The sequence below is a fragment of the Bombina bombina genome, chromosome 3 (genome assembly GCF_027579735.1).
Source record: "Bombina bombina isolate aBomBom1 chromosome 3, aBomBom1.pri, whole genome shotgun sequence".
NCBI classification, from domain to species: Eukaryota; Metazoa; Chordata; class Amphibia; order Anura; family Bombinatoridae; genus Bombina; species Bombina bombina.
Window position 1 is genome coordinate 21,228,218 of NC_069501.1, and position 24,142 is coordinate 21,252,359.

At 40.0% G+C, this 24,142-nt stretch overlaps 1 protein-coding gene across 3 annotated transcripts in view; it reads left to right on the forward strand.

Moving 5' to 3' along the window:
- The window catches only part of LOC128652800 (uncharacterized), a 600,730-nt gene that overhangs the window by 519,173 nt on the left and 57,415 nt on the right, over positions 1-24,142 (forward strand). For 2 of the 3 annotated variants that reach the window (XM_053705739.1, XM_053705740.1), the window contains exon 5: positions 8,851-8,973. The exons of the other annotated variant lie outside the window; for it this stretch is intronic. In XM_053705739.1, the coding sequence (XP_053561714.1) occupies positions 8,851-8,973 (123 nt within the window). The remainder of the gene's footprint in view (positions 1-8,850; positions 8,974-24,142) is intronic. 3 annotated transcript variants of the gene reach the window in all.

Here is a 24,142-nt window from a genome sequence, read left to right on the forward strand (position 1 = left end):
CTTTCTTACTTTTATCTCTGTCTAAGGAACTTCTGCACACTCTCTTTGTATGACCAATCTTCCCACACCCATAGCAGGTGCTGTTCCTAAACCTGCAGGCATTTGCTGTGTGATTTGTGTCACCACATCTGTAACAGGATGTCTGTGACCCTTGTCTAGCTGGATACTGTTTATTAAGGTGCATACTTGTATGAAAAACATCTATTTCCTTATCACAAACTGCCTGTGCTGGGGCCTGGAGCATTTGTGCATCTTTAGCAGCAAGTTCCATGACTGTAGCTATCTCTATAGCACGCTTTAGTGTTAAATCATCTTCTGCTAATAGTCTCTTTTGTCCAATAACAAACATATCACGTAAAGCAGTGTTTAAATAATCACCAAATCTGCAGCTACTTGCTAGTTTCTTTAAACTGATCACATAAGTTTTAATGTCCTCATGCTGCAATTGCTTGCGTGTGTAAAACTTAAAGCGTTCTGCTATCTCTAGAGGCTTAGGTAGGTAGTGGTCAGATAACAGGCAGATCAGGTCAGACAGAGGTTTAGCATTAGGTTTATCTGGTGAGAGAATGTCCCTTAATGTAGTGTAAGCTACTGAGCCTATAGTTGTCAGAAACACAGCCACTTGCTTATCAGCTCCTATGTTATTTGCTGTACAATATAGCTCAAACTGTTCAACCCATGTGTCCCATCTGTCTGTGTCTGGTGCAAACACAGGTAAGGTGCCAATAAGTGCCATTATAGGGTCAGACCACAGATCCTCGTCGACAGCTGTTATGTTCTCTGTGTAGTCAGGATTAGAACATTCAATTGTGTGCTGTTACCTTGTGTCTGATGTCTCTTGCACATATCATTAAGACTCTGCAGCAGGAACTTTAGATAACTTTTATTCAGCTACAACCACATGGCTTATTCTCTAGCAGGTTCCATCAGTAAAACTAACATGGCTTCTGATGATGTCACAGAGACCCAGACACACCCACAGGGTGTGGTGAGCTGAGCTTAAAGCTGCAGCACTTCTAACATATAATTATGAGACAAGGTTAGTGCAAAGATACAGTAAAAGCTGCAGTAATCTTAACAGGTACTACTAGCACACTGATACACACTGACACACACTGATACACAGGTACTGCTAGCACACTGATACATACTAATACACAGGTACTGCTAGCACACTGATACATACTAATACACAGGTACTGCTAGCACACTGATACACACTAATACACAGGTACTGCTAGCACACTGATACACACTGATACACAGGTACTGCTTGTTACGGTACCAACAGGATACCAAGGGTTAACACCAGATGAACAATGTCCTGAATATGGGATCAGCAACTCACAACCCAGCCAGTTTTCAGGTTTGAAACAGAATGACATTTATTAAAGGCTATGTGCCTAGTATTTATGCAGGTCTGACCCCAGGTGGGGGGTTGAAAGAATATTGTACATTAGATAGAGGGACAACGCCCTTTGACAGGCCAGAATAGAATTACATTACTTCAGCAGATAACAAGTTAAACACAAGACACACTTGATCCTTTCTTATCACTGGGGCGTCTGCTCTCTAGATGTGATTGAACAATGGGAATGTTTATCACTTAACCCCTTAACGACCGAGGACGTGCAGGGTACGTCCTCTAAAGGATGTCAGTTAACGACCAAGGACGTACCCTGCACACCCTCAGTCTGGAAAGCAGCTGGAAGCGATCCTGCTCGCTTCCAGCTGCTTTCCGGTTATTGCAGTTATGCCTCGACATCGAGGCATCCTGCAATAACACTTTCTGGCCATCCGATGCAGAGAGAGCCACTCTGTGGCCCTCTCTGCACCGGACATCGATGGCCGGTATCGTTGGTGGGTGGGAGCCGTCTTGGGAGGCGGGTGGGCGGCCATCGGTGAGCTCTGTAAGGTGGAGGGGGCGGGATCGGGGGCGGAGCCTTCGGGGGCGCGCACGGGCGCACGTACGTGCACGGGGGTGGCGGGTGGGTGCGTGCACGGGGCGGGAGCGGGTGGGAACCGCTACACTACAGAAAAAAAGTTACAAGTAAATTGTAAAAAAAAATGAAAATAAACTTATTTTTTGAAAAGCATCTAAGGGATCTGGAAGGGGTGGGGGGTTGGTATTGGGGGGGGAAGCTACACTACAGAAAAGGGACATTTTTTTAATAAAAACAGCATATTTTTCACTAAAATGGGTACTGGCAGACAGCTGCCAGTACCCAAGATGGCGCACATTAAGTCAGAGGGGGAGGGTTAGAGAGCTGTTTGGTGGGGGATCAGTGAGGTTGGGGGCTAAGGGGGATCCTACACATAAGCATATGTAAATATGCTAAAAAAAATGCACAAAAAAGCCAAAATTTTCCTTTTATTTTAGTACTGGCAGAGTTTCTGCCAGTACTTAAGATGGCGGGGACATTTGTGGGGTAGGGGAGGGAAGAGAGATGTTTGGGAGGGATCAGGGGGTCTGATGTTTCAGGTGGGAGGCTGATCTCTACACTAAAGTTAAAATTAACCCTGCAAGATCCCTACAAGCTACCTAATTAACCACTTCACTGCTAGCCATAATACACGTGTGATGCGCAGAGCCATTTAGAAGCATTCTAATTACCAAAATGCAACGCCAAAGTCATATATGTCTGCTATTTCTGAACAAAGGGGATCCCAGAGAAGCATTTACAACCATTTGTGCCATAATTGCACAAGCTGTTTGTAAATGATTTCAGTGAGAAACCTAAAATTGTGAAAAATGTAACGTTTTTTTTAATTTGATCGCATTTGGCGGTGAAATGGTGGCATGAAATATACCAAAATGGGCCTAGATCAATACTTGGGGTTGTCTACTACACTACACTAAAGCTAAAAATACCCCAAAAAGCTCCTTACATGCTCCCTAATTAACCCCTTCACTGCTGGGCATAATACACGTGTGGTGCGCAGTGGCATTTAGCGGCCTTCTAATTACCAAAAAGCAATGCCAAAGCCATATATGTCTGCTATTTCTGAACAAAGGGGATACCAGAGAAGAATTTACAACCATTTATGCCATAATTGCACAAGCAGTTTGTAAATAATTTCAGTGAGAAACTGAAAGTTTGTGAAAAAATTTGTGAAAAAGTGAACGATTTTTTGTATTTGATCGCATTTGGCGGTGAAATGGTGGCATGAAATATACCAAAATGGGCCTAGATCAATACTTTGGGATGTCTTCTAAAAAAAAATATATACATGTCAATGGATATTCAGGGATTCCTGAAAGATATCAGTGTCCCAATGTAACTAGCGCTAATTTTGAAAAAAAATGGTTTGAAAATAGCAAAGTGCTACTTGTATTTATGGCCCTATAAGTTACAAAAAAAGCAAAGAAGATGTAAACATTGGGTATTTCTAAACTCAGGACAAAATTTAGAAACTATTTAGCATGGGTGTTTTTTGGTGGTTGTAGATATGTAACAGATTTTGGGGTTCAAAGTTAGAAAAAGTGTGTTTTTTTCCATTTTTCCTCATATTTTATAAATTATTTTATAGTAAATGATAAGATATGATGAAAATAATGGTATTTTTAGAAAGTCCATTTAATGTCGAGAAAAACGGTATATAATATGTGTGGGTAGAGTAAATGAGTAAGAGGAAAATTTCAGCTAAACACAAACACCGCAGAAATGTAAAAATAGCCTTGGTCCCAAACGGACAGAAAATGGAAAAGTGCTCAGGTCACTAAGGGGTTAAACTTAATTATAGCTGATGCCAGCAAACCTGTCTTTAGAAAATAGCTTCTTAAAGCTGAACAGAGTTAACCCTTCAAGTACTGACAGAGAGGTCTGTCACACTGCTAGCACACCGATACACACTGACACACACTGATACACAGGTACTGCTAGCGCACTGATACATACTGACACACACTGATACACAGGTACTGCTAGCACACTGATACACACTGATAGCACACTTATAGAACACTGATACACAGGTACTGCTAGCACATTGATACACACTGATACACACTGATAAACAGGTACTGCTAGCAGACTGATACACTATGATGCACACTAAAACAAAGGTACTGCTAGCACACTGATGCACACTGATACACACTGATACACTGGTACTGCTAGCACATTAACACACACTGATACACAGGTACTGCTAGCACACTGATACACACTAATACACAGGTACTGCTAGCACACTGATACACACTGATACACAGGTACTGCTAGCACACTGATACACACTGACACACACTGATACACAGGTACTACTAGCACACCGATACACACTGACACACACTGATACACACTGCTAGCAAGCACACTGATACATACTAATACACAGGTACTACTAGCACACTGATACACACTGACACACACTGATACACAGGTACTGCTAGCACACTGATACATACTAATACACAGGTACTACTAGCACACTGATACACACTGACACACACTGATACACAGATACTGCTAGCACACTGATATATACTAATACACAGGTACTACTAGCACACTGATACACACTGATACACAGGTACTGCTAGCACACTGATACACACTAATACACAGGTAATGCTAGCACACTGATACACACTAATACACAGGTACTGCTAGCACACTGATACACACTAATACACAGGTACTGCTAGCACATTGATACACACTAATACACAGGTACTACTAGCACACTGATACACACTGACACACACTGATGCACACTGATACACAGGTACTACTAGCACACTGATACACACTGACACACACTTATACACACTGCTAGCACACTGATACATACTAATACACAGGTACTACTAGCACACTGATACACACTGACACACACTGATACACAGGGACTGCTAGCACACTGATACATACTAATACACAGGTACTACTAGCACACTGATACACACTGACACACACTGCTAGCACACTGATACATACTAATACACAGGTACTACTAGCACACTGATACACACTGACATACACTGATACACACTGTAAGCACACTGATACATACTAATACACAGGTACTACTAGCACACTGATACACACTGACACACAGGTTCTGCTAGCACACTGATACATACTAATACAAAGGTACTACTAGCACACTGATACACACTGATACACACTGCTAGCAAGCACACTGATACATACTAATACACAGGTACTACTAGCACACTGATACACACTGACATACACTGATACACACTGCTAGCACACTGATACATACTAATACACAGGAACTACTAGCACACTGATACACACTGACACACACTGATACACAGGTACTGCTAGCACACTGATAGATACTAATACACAGGTACTACTAGCACACTGATACACACTGACACACACTGATACACAGGTACTGCTAGCACACTGATACACACTAATACACAGATACTGCTAGCACACTGATACACACTGACACACACTGATACACAGGTACTGCTAGCACACTGATACACACTGACACACACTGATACACAGGTACTGCTAGCACACTGTTACACACTGATACAGAGGTACTGCTAGCACACTGATACATACTAATGCACAGGTACTACTAGCACACTGATACACACTGACACACACTGATACACAGGTACTGCTAGCACACTGATACACACTAATACACAGGTACTGCTAGCACACTGATACACACTGACACACACTGATACACACTGCTAGCACACTGATACATACTAATACACAGGTACTACTAGCACACTGATACACACTGACATACACTGATACACACTGCTAGCAAACTGATACATACTAATACACAGGTACTACTAGCACACTGATACACACTGACATACACTGATACACACTGCTAGCACACTGATACATTACTAATACACAGGTACTGCTAGCACACTGATACACACTGATACACACTGCTAGCACACTGATACATTACTAATACACAGGTACTGCTAGCACACTGATACACACTGACATACACTGATACACACTGCTAGCACACTGATACATACTAATACACAGGTACTACTAGCACACTGATACACACTGACATACACTGATACACACTGCTAGCACACTGATACATACTAATACACAGGTACTACTAGCACACTGATACACACTGACACACACTGATACACAGGTACTGCTAGCACACTGATACACACTGACATACACTGATACACACTGCTAGCACACTGATACATACTAATACACAGGTACTACTAGCACACTGATACACACTGACATACACTGATACACACTGCTAGCACACTGATACATACTAATACACAGGTACTACTAGCACACTGATACACACTGACATACACTGATACACACTGCTAGCACACTGATACATTACTAATACACAGGTACTGCTAGCACACTGATACACACTGACATACACTGATACACACTGCTAGCACACTGATACATACTAATACACAGGTACTACTAGCACACTGATACACACTGACATACACTGATACACACTGCTAGCACACTGATACATTACTAATACACAGGTACTGCTAGCACACTGATACACACTGACATACACTGATACACACTGCTAGCACACTGATACATACTAATACACAGGTACTACTAGCACACTGATACACACTGACATACACTGATACACACTGCTAGCACACTATTACATACTAATACACAGGTACTACTAGCACACTGATACACACTGACACACACTGATACACAGGTACTGCTAGCACACTGATACATACTAATACACAGGTACTACTAGCACACTGATACACACTGATACACACTGCTAGCAAGCACACTGATACATACTAATACACAGGTACTACTAACACACTGATACACACTGACACACACTGATACACAGCTACTGCTAGCACACTGATACATACTAATACACAGGTACTACTAGCACACTGATACACACTGACACAGACTGATACACAGGTACTGCTAGCACACTGATACATACTAATACACAGGTACTACTAGCACACTGATACACACTGTCACACACTGATACACAGGTACTGCTAGCACACTGATACACACTGACACACACTGATACACAGGTACTGCTAGCACACTGATACACACTGACACACACTGATACACAGGTACTGCTAGCACACTGTTACACACTGATACACAGGTACTGCTAGCACACTGATACATACTAATACACAGGTACTACTAGCACACTGATACACACTGACACACACTGATACACAGGTACTGCTAGCAAACTGATACACACTAATACACAGGTACTGCTAGCACACTGATACACACTGACACACACTGATACACAGTTACTGCTAGCACACTGATACACACTGATACACAGGTACTGCTAGCACACTGATACATACTGACACACACTGATACACAGGTACTGCTAGCACACTGATACACACTGATACACAGGTACTGCTAGCACACTGATACACACTAATACACAGGTACTGCTACCACACTGATACACACTGACACACACTGATACACAGGTACTGCTAGCACACTGATACACAGGTACTGCTAGCACACTGATACACACTGACTCACACTAATACACAGGTACTACTAGCACACTGACACACACTGATACACAGGTACTGCTAACACACTGATACACAGGTACTGCTAGCACACTGATACACACTAATACACACTGATACACAGGTAATGCTAGCACACTGATACACACTGACACACACTAATACACAGGTACTACTAGCACACTGATACACACTGACACACACTGATACACACTGATACACAGGTACTGCTAGCACACTGATACATACTAATACCCAGGTACTACTAGCACACTGATACACACTGACACACACTGATACACAGGTACTGCTAGCAGACTAATACACTCTGATACATAGGTACTGCTAGCAGACTGATACACACTGATGCACACTAATACACAGGTACTGCTAGCACACTGATACACACTAAAATACACTGATACACAGGTACTGCTAGCAGACTGATACACACTGATGCACACTAATACACAGGTACTGCTAGCACACTGATACACACTGATGCACACTAATACACAGGTACTGCTAGCACACTGATACACACTGATACACACTAATACACACTGATACACAGGTACTGCTAGCAGACTGATACACACTAATACACAGGTACTGCTAGCACACTGATACACACTGATACACAGGTACTGCTAGCACACTGATACACACTGATATGCACTAATACACAGGTACTGCTAGCACACTGATACACACTAATACACACTGATACACAGGTACTGCTAGCACACTGATACACACTGATACACACTAATACACAGGTACTGCTAGCACCACACTGATACACACTAATACACACTGATACACAGGTACTGATAGCACACAGATACACACTAATACACACTGATTTTCTTTTTTTTAAGTTTTCGGTATTCAAAGAAAATGTTGAAAATGAAATTTTTGTTATTTTCTTTTATTCTTCCGATAATAAATGCACATCTTCAACCTCCTCCAGTGGAGGCAAAAACAAGACAAAAGTGGAAGGGGTTTTATAGAGCTCTTGGGGATTGGGAATCTTTGCCTCTTCCTAGTGGCATGGAAGAATAGTTCCCAAGGGTAATGGATTGTGAACTCTCAACACCTGTTTGAAAGAAAACAATGAAGAAAATAAATTTGTATTTATAAATGTAACTAACAAGTATTATAAACCCTAATAACGGGAGATTGGGATCCTGACCATTGTTATAAAGTTATTACAATTAAATGAAATTTCAGCAATTTTATCTCTCCCTCTTAAAGTTTTTAATCCTGAGCCTAATGTCACTGTGTTACAGGATATCGGAAGAATACACAATGGATAAATCACTTGTGCAAAGGATTGATCTGTGTGATGTACACATTGCTGCTGGTCTGCTTGATCAGGGACCTGATGAGAGGGACAAGGATTCCTGAGCACGGTGAGATCACTGGTAGATAGGAGATAACTATAGCTGAGGGGAGAAGGATTCCTGAGCACAGTGAGATCACATGTAGAGAGGAGATAACTATAGCTGAGGGGAAAAGGATTCCTGAGCACAGTGAGATCACATGTAGAGAGGAGATAACTATAACTGAGGGGAGAAGGATTCTGTGACAGACCCTTCTGTCAGTACTGGAAGGGTTAACCTTGTTCAGCTTTGAGAAGCTATTTTCTAAAGACAGGTTTGCTGGCATCAGCTATAATTAAGTTTAAGTGATAAACATTCCCATTGTTCAATCACATCTAGAGAGCAGACGCCCCAGTGATAAGAAAGGATCAAGTGTGTCTTGTGTTTAACTTGTTATCTGCCTAAGTAAAGTACTGTGATTCTATTGTGGCCTGTCAAAGGGCGTTGTCCCTCTATCTAATGTAAAACATTCTTTCAACCCCCCATCTGGGGTCAGACCTGCATAAATACTGGGCATATGGCCCTTAATAAAGTACATTCTGTTTTAAACCTAAAAAACTGGCTGGGTTGTGAGTTGCTGATTCCCTATTCAGGACATTGTTCCCGGGTGTTAACCCTTGGTATCCTGTTGGTACCGTAACAGATTCCTTAGCACGGTGAGATCACATGTAGAGAGGAGATAACTATAGCTGAGGGGAGAAGGATACCTGAGCACAGTGAGATCACAGGTAGAGAGGAGATAACTATAGCTGAGGGGAGAAGGATACTTGAGCACAGTGAGATCACATGTAGAGAGGAGATAACTATAGCTGAGGGGAGAAGGATTCCTGAGCACAATCAGATAACAGGTAGAGGCGAGATAACTATTGCTGAGGGGAGAAGGGTTCCTGAGCACAATCAGATCACAGGTAGAGGCGAGATAACTATAGATGAGGGGGAGAAGGATTCCTAAGCAGAGTGAGATCACAGGTAGAGAGGAGATCACTATAGCTGAGGGGGTGAAGGATTCCTGAATCCTGAGCATGGTGAGATCACAGGTAGTGAGGAGATAACTATAGCTGAGGGGAGAAGGATTCCTGAGCATGGTGAGATCACAGGTAGAAGCGAACACAATCAGATCACAGGTAGAGGCGAGATAACTATAGCTGAGGGGAGAAGGATTCCTGAGCACAATCAGATCACAGGTAGAGGCGAGATAACTATAGCTGAGGGGGTGAAGGATTCCTGAGCACAGTGAGATCACAGGTAGAGGCGAGATAACTATAGCTGAGGGGGAGAAGGATTCCTAAGCAGAGTGAGATCACAGGTAGAGAGGAGATCATTATAGCTGAGGGGGTGAAGGATTCCTGAATCCTGAGCATGGTGAGATCACATGTAGTGAGGAGATAACTATAGCTGAGGGGAGAATGATTCCTGAGCATGGTGAGATCACAGGTAGAGAGGAGATAACTATAGCTGAGGTAAGAAGGATTCCCGAGCACAGTGAGATCACAGGTAGAGAGGAGATAACTATTGCTGAGGGGTGAAGGATTCCTGAGCACAGTGAGATCACAGGTAGAGAGGAGATAACTATAGCTGAGGGGGTGAAGGATTCCTGAGCATGGTGAGATCACAGGTAGAGAGGAGATAACTATAGCTGAGGGGGTGAAGGATTCCTGAGCATGGTGAGATCACAGGTAGAGAGGAAATAACTATAGCTGAGAGGTGAAGGATTCATGAGCACAGTGAGATCACAGGTAGAGAGGATATAACTATAGCTGAGGTAAGAAGGATTCCTGAGCATGGTGAGATCACAGGTAGAGAAGAGTTAACTATAGCTGAGGGGTGAAGGATTCCTGAGCAAAGTGAGATCACAGGTAGAGAGGAGATAACTATAGCTGAGGTAAGAAGGATTCCTGAGCATGGTGAGATCACAGGTAAAGAGGAGATAACTATAGCTGAGGGGTGAAGGATTCCCGAGCACAGTGAGATCACAGGTAGAGAGGAGATAACTATAGCTGAGGGGGTGAAGGATTCCTGAGCACAGTGAGATCACAGGTAGAGAGGAGAGAACTATAGCTGAGGGGAGAAGGATGCTACACAACAGGCTCTGTTTGGGGTCCTCTACTCTTCTTTATTTATACTTTCTCACTGGGTAAACTTATCAGTAGCTATGGCTTTAACTATCACCTCTATGCTGATGATACTCAGATCTACCTATCCACCTGTTAAGGTCTTTTATTAATAGAATATCACTATAAATATTATCTCAGCGGTGTACTCCAGTTATGTAATATATATCCTAGGTTACACTATTATTTATTATATTTCAGCAGTCCAAACTATGTTGGTATATTTATCTTAGCAGTTGCCACCAATGTGTTATATACTTACACAACAATAATTCTAACTAAAATATAACATTTAATCCTTAGTTCTGTTCAGTTACCTTTATATACACATTTAATTTATTTATGTAAAAACTAGATTATAAATCAATTATACAAGTTTACGCCTATTAAGATATCACAAATGAGAATTCCAGAACAATCTATAATTAGCCAGCAACTCTAATTTACTGCCACTATATTGGTCACTAAGTTACAATGCCTAATTAATAACAACCAGATAAATTGTATATTATTAACACAACAACCAACCCTTATTCCGCCGCTCTCCGACATCACCGACACTATAATAAAGTTATTAACTCCTAATCTGCCGCTCCCGACATCGCCGCCACTAATAAGTTATTAACCCCTATTCCGCCACTCCCCAACATTGCCAACACTATAATAAAGTTATTAACCCCAAATCTGCTGCTCCCAACATCGCCGCCACTCAATAAACCCATTAACCCCTAAACCGCCAGCCCCCCACATCGCAAAAAACTAAATTTAACTATTAACCCCTAAACCTAGCAACCCCCTAACTTTATATTAAAATTACAATATCCCTATCTTAAAATAAATAAAAACTTTATTACCAAAATAAAATCAATTACACCTTATCTAGCCCTATAAAATAAAAAGCCCCCCCAAAATAAAAAAAAAACCCTAGCCTACAATAAACTACCAATAGCCCTTAAAACGGCCTTTTGTGGGACATTGCCCTAAAGAAATCATCTCTTTTACCTGGAAAAAAATACAAAGACCCCCCAACAGTAAAACCCACCACCCAACCAACCCCCCAAAATATAAAACCTAACTCTAACAAAAACCTAAGCTAGCCATTGCCCTGAAAAGGGCATTTGTATGGTCATTGCCCTTAAAAGGGCATTATGGTTTTTTACATTGCCCTGAAAAGGGCATTCAGCTTTTTTACCTAAAGCCCAAAACCCTAATCTAAAAAAAAACACCCAATTTTTTTTTTAAAAAAAAACTAACACTAACCCCTGAAAATCCGCTCACAGTTTCTAAAGACAGTGAGAACATGGGTGTTAGTGTACTTTGTAACACTTTAGTTATGAGATTTGTGAAAAAAATTTGTGCCGCAAAACTACTAACTACTGGTCTCAGATAGCGGAATAGATTGTGTCGGTATAGGCTGTAACTGAAGCATTTTAGCCTCACCGCATAACATGTAATACAGGCGCTATGAAAATCCCACGCAAAAATGTTACAGCGTTACAGGCTAAAATGCTTGCGGTATAGCTATACTGACACGACTCGTAATGGCTGCATTACTGGTTTTACGCTTAAATTGCCATTTTTTCAGCGTTAAAACCGTAACACACAACTAGTAATTTAGCCGTCTGTTTCTTAATATATATTTTGATCAAATGTCTATACGTAATATTTGTCTATACTCATATTTTCTAGTTCGATAAACTTATCTAGTTCATATAAATGTCTATACTCATATTTTCTAGTTCGATAAACTTATCTGGTCAGCATATATGGGACTATTTAATACTATTGAAGATGTACAGTTCAAGACCAAACATGGAATTTATAAATTTTATAGTAAAACATGCTCATTTAGGTCTCATTCTATTTCAATATAAATATAACCCATATTTAGTACATCTTTTGATAATGTTATTTTGAATGCATGAAAACACAAATAAGGTATAATTCATTGAACAACTTATTGCCTGTATATCCCTTCACATTGGGAATCTTCTGTCTAATCAGATGTCTGAAATAAAAGAAGCAGTGTTATTATTCTGAGATTTTGGAGCACATTTTAAATTCATCAATGCAGCTTATTATTCAATACAGCAGACATTTATTCAATATAGTATAATGTTTAGATCAATACAAATATATATATATATATATATATATATATATATATATATATATAGATAGATAGATGTTTTCAATATGATCTTTTTTAATTATTATGAGGATTAGGCACAAATCATTTATTTGAGAGATATTTAGCTTCCCATGTCATACAGAGACTTAAACTGTCAGATTGTCTGGGAGCTTGTGTATTGGATCTCAGCATGAGACAATTTACAGCCAGATAATAGATATTTAAATTTGTTGTCTATCCTGAGATCTCTTCCACACTGTAGACATCCAGGCTGCTTGCAGGGGGATGTTTAATTGTATTACATGTATTAGGCAGGAAGTCCTTAAATGCAATTCCTTTGAGTTTGGGACAAAGGTTTGCTCTCTGGGACATGTTAGGTCTGCAATGTGTCTTTGACAACAAGAAGGGGGGGTCAACATCACCCATTTCAGTGTTATTCCCAATGCTGTATCATACAGCAATAAAGCTGATACCAATAGCGTCCTATATGAATGAATTAATCAATATGATATCTGTGCACATAGCTTCCAATGATATCTCACCTTTTACATGACATAATTCCCCCTTTCAATTTTAATATATGTAGGGAACATGTATTGGAATTGAATTAAAGTCCAGTAATTGGTGAATAGATATCTTATTTATTTATCAAAATACAATACTTTATTAGTGCATTTGGGGATATGACACTTCATTCTCCCTCTATGACTTAGTAGTAGTAGTAGTTGGGATTTAGGATGGCACGCTCGCAGCTGATTAATATGGACCCATTTATCTATAAAAGTATAATTTTTAGGGATCCTAATTTTATAGGCAACTGGAGATATTTTGTCAGTAATGGACCCTTCCATGAAGGAAGAAATTTCTTCTTCTTAACCTGATCTCTTCCAAAGTTATAAAGATAAACTTTATCATTCATTTCATATTCCTTTTTGGAAGTTTTGAGATCATAATTGGTTTTAGCAGCAGTTGCGGCCTTCTCTGTGTTCTTTTGAGCAAAGGCAAAAGCATATTTCAGATGCTTTCTTAAGTTTTCCACATATAGGTGTGTAGTAGAAGCATTTGTTAAGGTTTGGTCTCATGTACGGTACAGTAAATGTTGAGGTAGAACCAGTCATCAATTCAAAAGTTGACATCTTAGTAGCACTACTTGGGGTTGCTCTCAATGCTATTAGGACTAGAGGTAGTTTTACATCCCAGGCCTTACCTGTTTCACTCACAAACTTTTTGAGTATTTTCGCAATGGACTGGTTGTAACGCTTTACACCAGCACTAGAGGCAGCTCTATAAGCAATATGGAGCTTTCTTTTAACCCCTAGTATTTTCCGCATCTTGTTCATCACTTCACTAGTGAAGTGGGTTCCCCGATAGGATTCGATTCTCTGGGGTAAACCAAATCTGGAAAACACGTGGTTTATGAGCAATGCTGTACATGTTTCAGCACTATTATTATATGCACTGATGCACTCTACCCATTTAGTGAACAGACATGTTACTGTTAACATGTATCTGTTACCTCTAGATGATCTAGTTACTGGACCAATAAAATCAATTTGTATATATGACCATGGCAATACCATCCCCCTTTTCTGCAATGGTGCTCTATGCGTTGGTGCAGTGGGTTGGAACCGTGGACAGATTAAACAACTTTGACAGTAGGTTTGAATATCCTCCAACATATGAGCCCAAAAAGCATAGTCATGCAATATTTCATACTTTAATTTGGCACCACGATGGCCAGATATGGGTGCATCATGGGCATGTTGAAGCATGAGACCTCTGAACTGGGTAGTTACCACCTATTGTTGGATACCTGTTTTGGAGGTTCTAATTAATAAACCATCCTGTGATTTGAATTGTGATTTGGATTTCAATAAGATTCTAAGATCTTCCTTGCCAATACAGCCCTTTTTTGAGATGTGGTTGTTTTCAGGATCTTCTATGTGTTTATAGAAGATACCTATAATGGGGTCTTCTTTTTGACTAGTGATCAGGTCCTCACTAGGAGGATTTTGACTCCATTATACCAGGTTAAGCTCATTTTGTTGTTTAGCCTAGTTTCTGGTAATGGCTTCTACGTGAATTGCACCCATTAAGTGGTCAATATTGAGGAGCTCCACAGTTATGGCTCCTTGTTTGGCTAATGAATTTGCAAGATCATTGCCTTCCTTATCAGGACCTAGAATTCTGGAACGACCCTTGGTCTTTTTCCAGTGTATGGTTAAACCATTGAACACTACTAACTTATCAATTTTGCCGAACAACTTGCCATGTTTGACTGTTTTTTTGTTGGTTTTCTGCATGCCAGGTTGGCAGGTATTCAACAAAACGTTTACGCACATAATTTGAGTCAGTACTGATCACAAATTCAGGAATACCTTGTTCAATAGCCATTTCAATGGATTTTTAAAAAGCAGTGAGTTCTGCTACAAAAAAGTGAGGGGGCGCCCTACTGTTTAAATGAGTAAGACAAATAGAGACACTAGAGACTGGGTCTTCTAATGTGTCAAAGAATATAATATAATTAGTGAAAGGGGATAAATGTGAATATGTGAATATAAACAATAATAACCAATAATATGGTGTCAATTTGAGTGACAAAAAAGAATCACAAAATTAGGAAAACTAGTGGTAATAGTGATCAATATCACATATTAATCCATATATATATATATGTAAATATCAACAACAAAATTATAAATATAAAAAAATACAATAAAAAGTAGTGAAACAATTATAATGTGATACAATTAGTCAATTGTCAGGATATTCACCTGAATTGCTGAATTTCCTAATTCCTGTAGGAAGAAATATTTATCCTTTAGTTGAATCCAACTGTAGTAGAAAATAAATTAACTAATAAGGATTTCTATGAGTTTTGTTTAATAGGTGTGTAGAAGATTTATTCCTAAATAATAGGTGGCAACATATGAAATCTTGTTCATAATTAGAAATAAACCTTGCATTGATATATGGTGGAAATCTACACAAGTAAATCTATAGTCAGGAGGATGGCAGCTTATGACAGAGATACTAAGTGTAGGACACTAGTGATGTCGCGAACCTAAAATTTTCGGTTCAATAGGCAGGCGAACTTTAAAACCTACAAGGACTCTTTCTGGCCACAATAGTGATGGAAAAGTTGTTTCAAGGGTACTAACACCTGGACTGTCGCATGCTGGAGGGGGATCCCTGGCAAAACTCCCATGGAAAATTACATAGTTTATGCAGAGTCTGGTTTTAAGCCATAATGGGCGTAAATCAACTAACATTCCCAAAGTGGCTGTCTCAAAACATCCCGGACAGAAGATAGATTGATAGATAGGATAGATAGATATACATAGATTGATAGTTAGATAGAATCGATAGAAGAGAAATAGATAGATTTGTTAGATATATAATTACCCTAATAAAGTCTAATAATTAAACATGCGTTCTTGGACCCAACTAGCTTGTGTTAATTAGTACTTTTCTTAGCACTTTAATCCCTGTTCCCCCCCCCTATCGGGGGTGTTCTATATGGCCTGCCTGATTACCCTGAAAAAATATAATAATAAGACATGCGGTCTGGTACCTATTTTAACTAGGTTGTGTTTTAAGTACTACCATTCTTAGCACTTTAATCTCTGTAACTCCCCCTATTTGGTGAGGTCTATACGGCCTGGATGATTACCCATACAAAATATAATAATAAGACATCTGCTCTTGGTCTGCGACCCATGGTAACTATGTTGTGTTAATTAGTAATGTCCTTCGCATTTTAATAGCTGTTACTCATACTCACCCTATCGGTGGAGGTCTATATGGCCTGCATGATTACCCTTACAAAATATAATAACCAAACATATGCTCTGGGACCCATGGCAAGTAGGTTGTGTTAAGTAGTACTGTTCTTTGCAGTTTAATACCTGTTACAACACCAAATGGTGGCAGGTCTATCTGGCCTTCATGATTAGCTGCACCCAAACCCAAAAAAAAGCCGAGTGGTCTTAGACTAACACCCATGGCTAACTCGGTTGTTTCAATTAGTACTATTCTTAGCACTTTCATCCCTGTTATGGGTGGTCTACATGGCCATCATGATTAGCCAAACAAAATACTACAATCCAACCTTTGCTCAGTCTTCATAGGCCCTTCATTGTCTGTATTTTGATAGTACAGTTCTTATTATTTTTATAGCTGATATAACACCGAATGGTGGCAGCTCTATATGGCCTGCATGATTAGCCGCACCCAATACAAAAATAAATCCAAGCGGTCTTGGATTAACACCCATGGCTAACTCTGTTGTTTCAAGTAGTACTATTCTTAGAACTTTCATCTCATCATCCCTGTTACTTCCAGGACTCTCGGTGGTGGTCTACATGGCCATCATGATTAGCCTAACCAAATACTACAATCCAACCTTGGCTCAGTCTTCATAAGGCCCTTCATTGGCTGTATTTTGGTAGTACTGTTCTTATTAGTTTAATAGCTGATACAACACCGAATGGTGGCAGCTCTATATGGCCTGCATGAATAGCCGCACCCAAAGCCAAAAAAAAACCAAGCGGTTTTGCACTAACACCCATGGCTAACTCTGTTGTTTCAAGTTCTACTATTCTTAGCTCTTTCATCTCATCCCTGTTACTTCCAGGACTCTCAGTGGTGGTGGTCTACATGGCCATCATGATTACCCTCACCAAAATATAACAACAATATGTGCGTGCAGGGAACCATGGTAAGGTTACTTCCTTTCGCAAAATCGAGTATAACAGTTGCAGGCAGAGGTTCTGACCCTGCATTATGGCTGCACCTCTCCCTAAAAGAGGCATGCGTTACACAGTCTGTGGGCATGTATGCAAAGAGCTGGCCTGCCTAAAAAGAGGAGCAAGGCTGTACAGGTTGTTCTCCTTCAGCCGTTTTATACGCTGTCCCACGGCCACGACCCTCAACAACCACAACAGAATGAAACACCACTTTTGAACAACAGAGTACAGGTATGGCATTGATTTTAGTTACACGGCGATATTTATTATGAACCGTGAAATTGAAAACAAAAACATGATTGGACACCAAGTACAGTACAGGTCGTTCTCCTTCGACCTTTTTAGAATAGTGTTCCGGACCCCCAACAAAAACAACAGCAGGAAATAGGACATATGGCATCCTTTTGAACAATAGATGACAGGTAAGGCATAGATTTTACAAAGCCATAGATAATTTTTTTGCAACTGTGAAATAAAAAAAACATTGCTTGGACACCCAGAACACTTCTTTATCCTTAGGCCTTTTTATAAGAGGCTCCCGGAGCCTCAACTCAAACAACAGCATGAAAGAGGACATATGGCATCCTTGTGAACAATTGATTACAGTTAAGGCATTGATTTTAGAATCCCAGAGATCATTTATATGACCCGGGAAATAGAAAAAAACATTGATTAGACACCCAGTACACTTATTTATCCTCAGGCCTTTTTAATAAGAGGGTCCCGGAGCCTCAACCGAAACAACAGCATGAAAGAGGACATATGTCATCCTTTTGAATAATAGATTACAGGAAAGGCATTAATTTTAGAATCCCAGAGATCATTTATATGACCCGGGAAATAGAAAAAAAAATTGTTTAGACACCCAGTACACTTATTTATCCTCAGGCCTTTTTAATAAGAGGGTCCCGGAGCCTCAACCGAAACAACAGCATGAAAGAGGAGATATGTCATCCTTTTGAATAATAGATTACAGGAAAGGCATTGATTTTAGAAACCCAGAGACCATTTATATGACCCGGGAAATAGAAAAAATCATTGATTAGACACCCAGTACACTTATTTATTCTTAGGCCTTTTTAATAAGAGGGTCCCGGAGCCTCAACCGAAACAACAGCATGAAAGAGGAGATATGTCATCCTTTTGAATAATAGATTACAGGAAAGGCATTGATTTTAGAATCCCAGAGATCATTTATATGACCCGGGAAATAGAAAAAAACATTGATTAGACACCCAGTACACTTATTTATCCTCAGGCCTTTTTAATAAGAGGGTCCCGGAGCCTCAACCAAAACAACAGCATGAAAGAGGACATATGTCATCCTTTTGAATAATAGATTACAGGAAAGGCATTGATTTTAGAAACCCACAGATCATTATTTGCAACCGTGAAATAGAAAAAAAATTTTTTAGACACCCAGTACACTTATTTATCCTTAGGCCTTTTTAATAAGAGGGTCCCGGAGCCTCAACCGAAACAACAGCATGAAAGAGGACATATGTCATCCTTTTGAATAATAGATTACAGGAAAGGCATTGATTTTAGAAACCCACAGATCATTATTTGCAACCGGGAAATAAAAAAAAACATTGATTAGACACCCAGTACACTTATTTATCCTCAGGCCTTTTTAATAAGAGGGTCCCGGAGCCTCAACCGAAACAACAGCATGAAAGAGGACATATGTCATCCTTTTGAATAATAGATTACAGGAAAGGCATTGATTTTAGAAACCCACAGATCATTATTTGCAACCGGGAAATAGAAAAAAACATTGATTAGACACCCAGTACACTTATTTATCCTCAGGCCTTTTTAATAAGAGGGTCCCGGAGCCTCAACCGAAACAACAGCATGAAAGAGGAGATATGTCATCCTTTTGAATAATAGATTACAGGAAAGGCATTGATTTTAGAAACCCACAGATCATTATTTGCAACCGGGAAATAGAAAAAAACATTGATTAGACACCCAGTACACTTATTTATCCTCAGGCCTTTTTAATAAGAGGGTCCCGGAGCCTCAACCGAAACAACAGCATGAAAGAGGACACATGTCATCCTTTTGAATTATAGATTACAGGAAAGGCATTGATTTTAGAAACCCACAGATCATTATTTGCAACCGTGAAATAGAAAAAAACATTGATTAGACACGCAGTACACTTATTTTTCCTCATGCCTTTTTAATAAGAGGGTCCCGGAGCCTCAACCGAAACAACAGCATGAAAGAGGACATATGTCATCCTTTTGAATAATAGATTACAGGAAAGGCATTGATTTTAGAAACCCACAGATCATTATTTGCAACCGGGAAATAGAAAAAAACATTGATTAGACACCCAGTACACTTATTTATCCTCAGGCCTTTTTAATAAGAGGGTCCCGGAGCCTCAACCGAAACAACACCATGAAAGAGGACATATGTCATCCTTTTGAATAATAGATTACAGGAAAGGCATTGATTTTAGAATCCCAGAGATCATTTATATGACCCTGGAAATAGAAAAACACCCAGTACACTTATTTATCCATAGGTCTTTTTAGCAGAGGCTCCAGGACCCTCAACAAAAACAAGAGCAGGGAGGTGGGCATAGGAGTACAATGGAGTGTGACAATAATAATGTGATGGGGAAGATTGCGGAGTTGTGGCATTTTAATTTTGTTATCGTGGGAAGTACTTGCAATGACCTTGCTCTGGTGAATCCATATTGCAAATGTGTTTTTTAAGGCACTGTTTTTCTATTTTTTTAATATCAGCATTTGGTAATTGAAGCTCAACTTAAGGCTGGTGAGAACCAACCTTTCTTCTAGCTGTTTGCAAATGTTGTGGCTCTGGACAAACATGTGAATAAGGGGCCATCAGCCATATTCTGCACGCAACCCCTTTGATGATTGACGATAAACATGTGTCACCTGCAATCAGAGCCCGTTACTTCTGTCTAAATCATCTTCCTGGTATGGACAGGCCACTGTTTCCCACAGCAAGTCCGAAGCTTGAACTACAAGATTGTCTTGAGTATGGTAGGAAACCAAAGTTTATTTAATTCTGTACTATCACCACAAAAGCTGAACTTCTTGAACCAAGGAAAATGCAAGCAATTTCATGTGCTTATGGATGACAAGGACGTCCTGTCCTGTGGTGCACAGAGATGGAGAGGATTTTGGGCCTCCCTGTACACTACCCATATGTCTCCAACGTCACCAGAAACACAAGACAGCGACTCTTGGGAAGTTCCTGGAGTGTTCCGGTAGCCATCTCTTTGCGCCCCTAAAGGAATACTTTATCAGTGTTTTTGTATACATCCGACAACAGCTTCGGAGACTGTGGTGACGCACATGTTATTTACTGTTGTTCCAGCTGTGGCAATATCAATTGGCATTAAAAAGGTAAGATTTGGGGGGGCGGAGCCTATAGCTGTTGCGGTAGGACGTGTGTTTGAGGAGCTCCAGGTCTTACAATTTACTTTGGAGTTAGTTTTCAACCTTAATTTAATTTTCTTTTTGGGATTCATAGTCACACTTTCTGGGGCTATCCAAGAGGAGCCTGGTAAAAGCACTAGTCACCCCTTATATCAACGGGTACGGAGACCTGTTTTTTGCGTTTCTAATATGGCGCCGGACACCAAACTAATCCTGAATGAAAAAAAAAGGTAAGATTTGGACTAGTGACGCACATTTTATGCACGCTGTGGCAATTGCAATTTGCATTAAAAAGAATCTGCTAACAACCACTACCTACGACCACACCTGACTCCTGAAGTCATGCTTCAGTTATTAACTCAAGTTAAATTAGTTTATTTTTTATTTTTATTATGCTCAGCTGATTAAAAACATACCATTCTTCTAGTCATATCACACGACATGTCAAAATGCTGCATGGAAAATGGCAGTGTGCAAAGTCATAATCTTAGTGAACCTATAAGTGCATTATATTTTCTAAAATAAACAAAAATACAGAGAAAAAAAAAAAAAAAAGGAAAGAGGACATATGGCATCCTTTTGAACAATAGATTACATTTAAGGCATTGATTTGAGAAACCCAGAGATAATTTGTTGCAACCGGGAAATCTAAAAAAAACTGGATTAGACACCCAGTACACTTATTTATCCTTAGGTCTTTTTTTAGCAGAGGCTCCAGGACCCTCCACAAAACCAGCAGCAGGAAAGAGGACATATGTCATCCTTTTGAAAATTAGATTACAGGAAAGGCATTGATTTTAGAAACACAGAGATCATTAGTTGCAACCGTGAAATCTAAAAAAACAGATTATACACCCAGTACACTTCTTTATCCTTAGGCCTTTTTATCAGAGGCTCCAGGACCCTCCACAAAACCAGCAGCATGAAAGAGGACATATGGCATCCTTTTGAAAATTAGATTACATGAAAGGCATTGATTTTAGAAACACAGAGATCATTAGTTGCAACCGTGAAATCTAAAAAAACATAGATTATACACCCAGTACACTTCTTTATCCTTAGGCCTTTTTAGAAGAGGCTCCCGGAGCCTCAACAGAAACAACAGCATGAAAGAGGACATATGGCATCCTTGTGACTAATAGATTACAGGAAAGGCATTGATTTTAGAAACCCTGGGATAATTTTTTGCAACCGTGAAATCTAAAAAAAGATTGATTAGACACCCAGTACACTTATTTATCCTTAGGCCTTTTTTTAGCAGAGGCTACAGGACCCTACACAAAACCAGCAGCAGGAAAGAGGACATATGGCATCCTTTTGAAAATTAGATTACAGGAAAGGCATTGATTTTAGAAACCCGGAGATAATTTGTTGCAACCGGGAATTTGAATCAAACAAATGATTCGATGGACACCCAGTACACTTCTTTCTCCTTCGGCCTTTTTATAAGAGGGTCCAGGACCCTCAAAAAAAAGACCAGCAGGAAAGAGGACGTATGGCATCCTTTTGAACAATAGAGTACAGGTACAGCATTGATTTTACAAACCCAGAGATAATTTTGGGCAAATGTGAAATAGAAAAAAAAATTGAGTGGACACCCAGTACACCTCTTTCTCCTTAGTCCTTTTTATAAGAGGGTCCAGGACCCTCAAACAAAATACCAGCAGGAAAGAGAACATATGGCATCCTTTTGAACAATAGAGTATTGGTACGGCATTGATTTTAGAAACCCACAGATAATTTTTTTGAAAAGTGAAATAGCCCCAAAAACCATGCTTGGACTCCCACTCCAGGTCGTTCTCCTTCAGCTTTTTTATAAGAGGGTCCAGCACCCTCAACAGAAACTACTGCAGGAAACACCACCACATATGCCTTCCTTTTGCACAAGCGAGTACAGGTATGGCATCCATTTTAGAAACCCAGAGATAATTGAGATGAACCAGGAACATTTTTCTAAAAATTTGATGGGCCACCCATTACAGGTCGTTCTCCTTCAGCCTTTTTATACCATGGGCCACGACCCGCAACAGGCACAACAGCATGAAACACCACATATGCCACCCTTTTGCACAATAGAGTACAGGTATGGCATAGATGGAACACGGAGATAATTTAGAGCAACCAAGAGACGGATAAAGATGCTTGGTCGGTCCTCCTCCTTCAAATTTGTGGCATTTTGCGTTCAATTTAATGGTCCACCAGATATGAGTGGTTTGCTAATGTTAAGTTGTACAATTTGTAACAGTTTAATCACTATTGTTATGTGCCTTATTTTTTTTATTTGAGTTTTGTACCCACAGAGCTGCAGTAGAGGCCAGAAAAATTAGGAATGTACAAATGACTGAAAAAATTGGGTATTGTTGTAGCAACTGCTGTAGCAGCGGCCAGAAAAATTTATGTTTGTAAAAAATTTAAAAAGTGCCCTAAAAGCTTGTGGCTTGAACACTAGTTGTTGGCGGATAAGTCAAGCAAGTCCTCCGGCTTTATAACCAAAAAAAAAGGCCAGCCTGTGTACCAGTTGTAGCCCAAGCCAGCTCATCTCATCATCAGGCCTTTTTTATTCAAATGTATCGCCCAATGTCAGTCCCTTCGGGATCCAGCCCTCATTCATTTTTATAAAAGTGAGATAGTCAAGGCTTTTTTGACCTAGGCGACTTCTCTTCTCAGTGACAAAACCTCCTGCTGCACTGAAAGTCCTTTCAGACAGGACACTTGAAGCGGGGCAGGCCAGAAGTTCCATTGCAAATTGGGATAGCTCAGGCCACAAGTCCAGCCTGCACACCC